This window comes from Myxocyprinus asiaticus, chromosome 43 (genome assembly GCF_019703515.2).
Source record: "Myxocyprinus asiaticus isolate MX2 ecotype Aquarium Trade chromosome 43, UBuf_Myxa_2, whole genome shotgun sequence".
In the NCBI taxonomy this organism is placed as follows: Eukaryota; Metazoa; Chordata; class Actinopteri; order Cypriniformes; family Catostomidae; genus Myxocyprinus; species Myxocyprinus asiaticus.
In genome coordinates, this window is record NC_059386.1 from 3,728,508 (window position 1) to 3,738,095 (window position 9,588).

Here is a 9,588-nt window from a genome sequence, read left to right on the forward strand (position 1 = left end):
GCATTCTCACAAAAAGACCAAATACAATGACATTAATAGCTAATAATAATAATATTTTACAAAGTAAATTGCATGTTAGTCCGGATAAACCCTCAAGCCTTTTTCTAAAAACTGAATGGAGTATTTTTGAGTTTCTGTCTGTAGCATAGTTGAAAATTAGGGGTGTAAAAAAATATTGTATCGTACGATACAATGCTCTCGATTTGATGTCATATGTATTATACAATACATAAATATATAGGAGTGATTAAAACCAAGCAATGCAACATTGGGAGGTGAGAAACAAGTCTCCTTCCTGGAGAGGCGGTGCAGAGCACTCACAGGAAAACAGAGCAACTAGTCTACACAGGTGAGTTGAGAGCTCAAAGACTGATGGCAAAGGCAAGTAGACTGTAGCATTACAGCTTGTCGAATCTGCAAAACAACGGTGTCATGTCCCGGTGCAACAGTACATCAAACATGTTGTTTTATTTATGCCGAAATACCGCGGAAATCTGTGGATTCGCAAGGCAGAAACAGCAGCAGCAAGTTGCAATTAACAGCCAGCCTCTTCCAGCCAACACCAAGCATGATTACATGCACAGCAAGACACTCATAACTAACAAAAAACAGCTTATTAAAAAAATTATAATAATTTTAAGAGACTTATTATTCTCTGTTTTTGACATCAAAATGTAAACGGCTAGTACAACTCTTGCATGCATTAGGTAAGCCGGTACACTGTAAAAAAAAATTCTAATTTTAAATGGTAAAAGACGGTAAAAATGCTACAGTAAAAAAGCTAATTGGTTAACAGGCAGTTACCTTAAAATATATGGTAAAAATGATCATATATTTTAAAATACAAAATTACCTTTTTTAGAGGTAAAAAGTATGATTTTACCATATAATTAAATGGAAAAATGTATATTATATTATTATTTTGTTTAACAAGAGAGTATATGTACTTTTTACGGTAAATTATTGTTAAAATTACGATGGGGGGGGGGGGAGACAATAATCGGGCATTCCCTGCGTGACCCATCACATTATATTTTATGAGAATAGTTATGTTTCTTATTTTTAATATCACTTATCTACACTGGGGTGTTCTGTGTTATATTTGATGTAGTTTAGTTAATGTTTATTGCATTATTTTAATTTTTACATGTGTTACCCTGAATGGTGTTTAGTGTTTGTGTGAGTGACACTGTGCACACCGTCTATTCATGTTTATTGGTCATGGCTCCTGAGAGGCCACTATTGATGAACTAAATGTCATCATGTGCCTTTCTGTAATTACTACAGCGAGTAACACTAGGTTTCAGAAGTTTGAAGTTTATATAATTGAATAATATAAACGGTAATGCACCTTAATATATACCAGCATCAAAATCACATCCCGTAAAGACTGAAGAGTGGTTACCGTATTTTTTATGGTGAATTTCTGGCAACCACAGCTGCCAGTTTTTTACCGTAAATTTAACAGGATTTTTTTTACAGTTTAAGAATGTTGAAGTTTACATGCAAAGTGAAACCGAGGGAAGAGGGCAAAACAATTGTGCGCTCATCGGTTTTTGCTCAAAGTGCTAAATAATATTGTATTATGTACATATAACGTAAACCAGAGGTCAGGTTCGGCTCAAGGTTTTTTTTTCTCTAACTATTTATTTCCTTTGCCACAGTCACCTTTAGCTTGCTCACTGGGGGCTTTAAGACTCTCAATATCGTTATTCTGTGAGGATTCCAATTTAAATCAATGTTGGTCACATTACTACTTGTGACAAGGAGGAGGGCGGGGCCAGGGCTTGACTACGCACTGTCATGGAGTCCGCCACTGCCGTCCGCCCAAAGGAACAGCCACGGAGGAACACGGAGGAAAGGCCACAGTCCGCAAGGGGAGGAGGCCACCTGGAGTGGTGGTGGAGCTGCTGCCAGGGGCGGAGGGGCTCGCTGCCAGCCAACTGGAGCGGTGGAACACTGACAGGGGCGGAGGGGCTTGCTACTGGCCGCCAGAATGCGGATGGGCGTTCCATCCACCGGGGGTCGGAGGACTCGCTGCTGTCTGCCCGGGGAGGAGCGGTTGTCATCCGCCAGAGGGTGGAGGAGTGGTCGAGGACCAGGTGACGGCATGTCTGGGAACCGGCGAGCTTGTAATGGATATATTTTCTTATTTTTGAGCGTGTGATGCTCTCATGGTTTTTACTGCTTACCAGTGTCACAATGACTTTTTGATATTGACAACAGAACTATTCATAACTGTTTCAAAACAAATAATTGTTAAAAATGACATTACTTGTGAATTGCTATGTAATTTTGGTAACTTTATAAAAAGGTTGCATTAGTTAACATTAGTTAATGCATTAGGGATCATGAACAAACAATGAACAATATATTTTTACAGCCTTTATTAATTGAAATGTTAGTTAATAAAACTACAATTGTTCATTGTTAGTTCATGGTACTTCATAATGCATTAACTAAAGTTAACTAATACAACTTTTGATTTAAAAAATGTAATAGTATATGTTGAAACTAACATTAAGTTCATTAGTTCATGTTAACTACAATAATGTTAACAAATCGAACCTTTTTGTAAAGTGTTACCGTAATTTTACTCTGTGGGGCATTAACATATAACTTGCAAAAGTGTGGTAAAGGGCACTTTTTCAACAAAAACAAAAAAAATCGGTATCGGCTGATCTTCGTGTAAAAATAAATAAATAAATAAAAATAAGAAATCGGAGATCGGTACTGGCCACAAATTTCCTGATCAGTGCACCATTCTAGTGAATAATATGACATCTAATATTCAAACGTATTACAAGCCGATTTAATCTGACCAAGTTAGATACTGCATTCAGAAAGAGATGTTGTGGTGAGACTGCCCATTCATCACTTTTGATCTTAAATGGTGATCTTATTCATGTGAGATCATCGTTTGATCATATTTGTCCTCAGCGATTGCACTTTGGAAATCAAAAAACAGCCATTTGCAATCAGAGTTTGTGCATTTTGTGAAAATTTTGAATTTACCAATTGTAGCAGCGGGGACAATGGGTCATATTAGAGCAGACGCGATAATAATGATGGTGAATCGTGAAATATGCCATTCATGCCATATTCTTTATGTTGGCTACACCTCCAAAACAAACTTAAACAGTTAAGCTGAATTACTTTGATATTTTCTACAAACCAAATTCACATTGGCCTACTTATTAACATGACAAAACTACATTATGTATATTAAACGGTTATAAAATTTTTAATCAACTGTACACAGAAATCGAGCAACGATACGAACTCTCCCATTACAATGACTGAAGTGGTCACTCACTGCAGGTTTATAAACAGTTCAGTGCAAGCTCATAGATGCTCCAAACATAGTTCTGCACTCTCGCAAATGCTCTTATTAAAAACAAAGCTGTCTAAACAGCATAATAAATCAATTATTTAAAAAGCATCTATGCCTTGACTAGAACGGCAATGTTTTAGTTTTGACGCATTGTTCATTTACCTTCTACGTTGCGAGCAGCGCAACATGCAATGAATACAAAATAATTATAAAGTGCTTTTCGTGTGCCACAGTCTCTCATTAGTCATTGCCATTTCATTGCTTAATGGACATGTCTGTGATTGGTTAGAATATTTAGGCCTGTAATCGTCAGTTTCACGATTACATAATCATGGCAGCCCTAATCAGAATCAGCTTTATTGCCAAGTATGCTTACACATACAAGAAATTTGTCTTGGTGACAGGAGATTCCAGTGTACAACAATACAAAAACAGCAGCAAGACATAGATAACAATAAAAAATAATTATACACATACGTACATACACACACAGTCACACACATACACAATGCATGGATTATTCGCAATTAACCGTAATCGCGATTCGTTTTTCGATTAATTGTGCAGCCCTATTTGGCATAATTCCATAACTGTTCTGTATTGAGCAAAACCTTGATGCATTTAAACTATTTCCATCATAATACACAAATAACTTTTGTCTCAGGATGATTGTTTTATGAAATATCATGTCGTGCAACTGACGCAAAAAGGTAATTTTGAGATTTTATTTTTGAAAAGTGTTTAAGGACCAGAAGTGACATCATACTGCAGCATGCAGAGGACCTTTGGATACATGTTGAAGGTCGTTATTACCATGCTTTAATTAAAAATAAATAAATAACCTTTTAAACTGCTGGTGTGTTGTTGCCAAAATTGACCATGTGGTTTGACCTAAAAAAAAATAAAAAAATACTTAAAATTGTGTTTTATCAAAAAATTTATAATTTGATTATAAAGTTCATAATGGCCTTGTGTGGGAGTAATGCCTGTTTTGCTGAGGTGGCCAATTCTTTTTCCTGTAAATGTGACTAAATTGAAAAACATCATGTGGTGCGACCAAATGTCAATGTCATGCGACCAAATGTCATTGCTGAACATTGTCTAAGAAAGAATATATCCTGTTTTTCACCACTTCCACGTCATATATTAACTTTTAGTCATTTTTGTTAGTTTTCCTCTTATTATTATTTATCTGGCTGGGAGTCTATGGCAGTTAAGAAATGTTGCAGACTGACGGGGAGGCTCTATAATATCTCCAGACCAAGTATGGAGTGTGTCACTAAAACTTTATAGTGCCACCAACAGTTCAAATTTCCACTTTTTTTGCCTAGAAAGTATGGCTTAGAAGTATAATTCACATATCCTCTCATTCCACTACTAGTGACCTATTCAATAGGTCCATTCAATCCAAGACCTGTTATCTCAAAGAGCCAATACCAACAGGTCTATGCTTCTCAAAATTTACCAGCCCAGCTTGGGCAAAGTTCTCAAATGCCTGGTGTTAGAGAAATGCCTCCATTGCCTCACTCTTGTTCCACAATTGATCAACCTTCAACTTTAATGGGTAGTTCGCAAAAAAAAAAAAAATAATAAAATATTAAATTGTCACTGTTTACTAATCCTTATGTCATTCCGAAGCCATATGACATTCTTATCCTGTGGAACAGAGATATTTTTAAAAATTTTGCATTTGCTGATTTTCATAAAATAGCAGTTGACAGTGACGCACTTTAAAGCTTAAATAACCCAAAAGTGTCCTAAAAGTAGTCCATGTGACTTGTGCATCATATATGATGAGTATTTTTTTTTTATGAAATATATTTGAATTACATAGGCTATAATGGATAAAATATATTGCCAATTTAACTGTTACAAAATATTTCATAAGAGTTAATCAGTTCTCTGAACTTTTTCTGTTTATGGAGATTTCAATTAGTGCTTTATTTTGTTTGTGTCATGAAACTGATTGTGCTCTGGTCTTTTTTTAACTTTATATTTAACCTCATGCAGTCCTGTCAACATTTGGCACAACCATACCTTATGTGATGTAAACAATTATGCCAGTAAAAATATTCAAAATTAGATATTTAATTTCTGTTTCTGAAAATGTTAATTACTGATCAAATATGCTAATATGTATAACTTTTGCTATAAATGTTATGGGTTTTAAAGAAAAACATGGATCTGTAAATTTCAAACACCTGAAAAACTGCTCTTAAGAGATAAATATGAAAATATTACTTAGTCTATAGATTTAAAAAACAAACAAAGTGCAAACTCGTTTTCAAAATACTTCACTGTACTACTAATAACTTATATTATTATTCATGTTAAGGTAACATGTTATTTTTTTTAATTATCACAACACGTGACTTTTTTTAGGCACAAGAACAGATTAACTTGGTAAAAACACATTAAACTAATGTAAATTAAAGTTTAAATTAACATTGTAGGGTACAAAACGGTTCAAATACTTGAACTATGCAAAAGAATATCCAAAATGTTTTATTTTTTAAATTAAAAAATCCTAATCTGTCTTTGACTCAACAACATGCTGTGACACCGATGACAAGCACACACATCTGAAGATCAGGTTAATACAGGTACTCCACCAATAACAGAATTCTGCTCGAAATGTTGGGTTTGTGCTTAGATTAAATTTCTGCTGCATTTGGGAGAAACAGTGCGCTGTATGGATGGAACAATATGGTTCTCATGATTCGGTTCGATATATGATATGAGTTTCACAATTCGATAATCTCGATTCATATAATAACACTTCGATTACAAAATATTACATAAAATATTTTAATTTCTGAAAAAAGTTTAAGCTAAATACACAATTTCTCATCAAAATAAAGTTCTTTAATACACAATACAAATGCTTAATTAGTTGCTCATATACTTTTCTCTATAAGAAAAGATCACAAACAAATAAGCTTTCAAAAATAGTGGGCTACATTCAGGCTGATCAGGTGCAGAACAAGCAATAGAACGGAACAGAACATGTCCTGAAAAAAGTAAGTGAAAGTGTATATTTATATTTTAATCCTTTGTTTGTCATCATCATTATTATAATGATGACAAATCTGTAAAAATACAAAAATCCTACATTATATTAATTAATATTATATCATGAAATTGTATATATAATAATGATATGAGCGAACACTGTTTGAAATAATGTGTACAATTTACAAATAATAACACTGAGTTTACATTCATTTGTATAAGAAATGCTAAAAAGGTTACCGTCACTTTAAGGGTTTAACCTGCATCTCACTGTTCTGGTTCAGCAAACCTCAACGAGAATCTCTCAGTTCGATGCTGTGTGAGATTAAAATGTATATTTATTTTTTATCTTACTATAAAAGAACAGAAAGGATATTAACACATATTATTCAATGAAAGTAGAGTCTCCTCATCTTTGATGGACACACATTACACGGAGGAAACTATCAGTTTTAATCTCAAGCACTTTTCAACAAAACAAGGTCTTGTTTTTCCAGGTAATCCAGTACTTAAATTTCATTTATGATCACATGGACAGAAAACAATGTTGCAAATTTGTATATATCGAGTTATGCCATGATATAGTTAGTCATTTTTTTGGTTTGCAATATATCGAAATTCAATGTATTGTCCCATCCCTAGTGTGCGTAGTTTATTATAATGCAGTAACACATTGACACAGTGTTTGAGGTATGTCGTCATGATATCAGACCCTCCCCTCGAAATTCAATAACAAGTGGCATTTGACACAGCAAGGTAATACCAGGTGGAAACGGCAATGCGTCTCAGCTGACCACCGACAACGTATCTTAATACCAGGTGGAAACAGGGTCTCTGTCTCTGTGTTTGGAGCAGGGGGAGTGTTCAGGAAACCCATTTGAAAACAGGGATTTTTGAAATTCTGTTTGATGCCACTAGTGGTGCATACACACTTCAGCTTCAAGATGCGCAAAAACAGCCCAGGGAACATTGAAAAGAGCTGCTTTGATCTTTCAAAAATTCAACAAATATGATTTCGGCAGATGAGTTGTCCTAATACTGTAATCAAGCAAGAGAACATCTGCTTCTAGTTTCAACACCTGTTGTTTTTAACAGCACCGTTTATACCTGTAATGTCCATCGTGTTCAAAACATGCATAAAACCACAATGACCGAAGCTCCGGTTCCCACCTGAGGGGAAACAGCAGTAAATGAATAAGCTCGCTGACGTAAAACCAGGTGTTTGAAATCACAAACTCTGAATCCCTGTGACTTTAGAGACATGCAACACAACAAAGAGGAAAAACAACCTTTCTAATTGAAGTAACATCACGTGACTAGTATAAGATTATGACACTTTTGATCTGAACGGGTCACAATATGAATCTCAAAATGACTTCACACGAGTATTGCATGCAACATGCGTGAACCAGATTACCAACACCCAACTCCATTTTGAGTTCTCGTGGAGGGATTCCACCTGAGCAGTCACAGGAGACTCTAGTAACTCTGGGAAACAGAGCTCACAATGGCACACAGCTCTTTTTCCAGTGGTTTCTTTACTTTTCAGCATCCATTCAACTCTCATTATATTTACAGTCTCAAAGCCTTCAGCTCAGGTTGCATCAAATCCTCCACTCACAGTCTTCCTTCAGGGAAAAAGCTGTCATTCGACCTGCAGACACTGAACTTCCTCACTTGATCATATTCACACATCTTTATGAGTGAACTTTTAAGAACAACCTTTTTTTTTATTTTTATCAGGTAATTAAATTCTGAACCGAATTAAATATAATAAATTAGTAAACAATAGATATAACTTCAGAAACACAACGTCATAGAACACAATTGTCCAAAATCAGAGCAAATTACAACAGTTTGTACGTATTGTGTCTCACCACCAGAGAAGAAACAATATTTAAGCCATATTCACAGGACAATATTTCCCGTTTACTTGTCATCTGTGCACATGTACTTGCATTTATAAAAATATCACTTTTAAAATAAAGTTTGAGCTTCACAATGCTGCAGAAATGAATCCAAACAGGTTCGTTTTCAAAGTTTGCACTTAAAAGTTCTTTCAGTAGATGAATGGAAACAAAGAAACGACCAAGTCTCTTTGAAAAGGACATTTTAAACGGCACTTGAAATGAGTTATGAAAGATCAAATATATTCGAGGTATGAACGAGAAAGATCAAATATATATTACATGTAAACACAGAAGGAGCGCTTTCAGAGAGATCTTAAATCTGTCGCGTTCCTCCTTCAGCATAAACACATGCGAAATGTTTTGTAGTTATTTTTACCTGTTGTGTGAAGTGTTCACATCCACTGTAGCAATTCCTCCATGTTCATCGCTCGGACCTTCGCTGCTGCTCTTCAAAGAGTTATTCATCCATTCCTGAGCAATGTTACACAGATTATTGTTGGTTCTGTCGCCGAGCGGCGGTTCGGTGAGGCTTTGCTGCAGTAACGCGCTCTGAACCGAGCCGGGACCGGACACCGTGAGGAAGTGCAGCGCTGCCGTCCCGCTCTCACATTTATCCAGATCCACACTTCTCACCTTTCGCCTCCACTGCGAACTTTCCTCTGCATTTCTTCTCACTTTCCCGCTGATGTTCGGAAGACCGGAGCCGCTGGAGCTTCCCTGAGGTCCGTTCCAGACGCTGATGCCGTTACTGGAGTCTAATAATCCGCTTAAAGACGAGGTCCGGCTCCCCGCCGTCGCCATTTTCTGTCCTCAAATTTTGTCCCTTAATAGATTCTATGAGAGAGGGAGTGGCGGGAACTTGGGGGAGGGTGAGAGGGAGGGGCTTCCAGACAGACGGGGGATATTTTAGCAAGTGGGAGGGGCCAAGGAACCTAGGTGTATGTGTGGAGGCCAAGTGTAGAAAGTGTAAAAAGACTCTTAAAAAAATAACTTTATCAGAATCAGAATGAGCTTTATTGCCAAGTATGCTTACACATACAAGGAATTTGTCTTGGTTACAGAAGCTTCCAGTGCACAAACAATACAACAACAAGACCGAGATAATAAAAATATAGAATAAAAATAAAAAGTGAATACAAATATAAGTATATATAGAAATACATCATAAGACAAAAATATATGCATATACACTGGCTGCAAAAAGTTTGGAATAATGTACAGATTTTGCTCTTATGGAAAGAAATTGGTACTTTTATTCATCATAGTGGCATTCAACAGATCACAATGTATAGTCAGGACACTAATAACGTGAAAAATTACTATTACAATTTG

The 9,588-nt window shown here is 35.8% G+C and overlaps 1 protein-coding gene across 2 annotated transcripts in view; it reads right to left on the minus strand.

Moving 5' to 3' along the window:
- LOC127433272 (mitogen-activated protein kinase kinase kinase 1-like) overlaps positions 1–9,067 on the minus strand; it is a 142,863-nt gene extending 133,796 nt beyond the window's left edge. For both annotated transcript variants that reach the window (XM_051684999.1, XM_051685000.1), the window contains exon 1: positions 8,633–9,067. In XM_051684999.1, the coding sequence (XP_051540959.1) occupies positions 8,633–9,057 (425 nt within the window). In that variant the 5' untranslated portion in view covers positions 9,058–9,067. The remainder of the gene's footprint in view (positions 1–8,632) is intronic.
- Between the last annotated feature and the right edge of the window lie 521 nt (positions 9,068–9,588).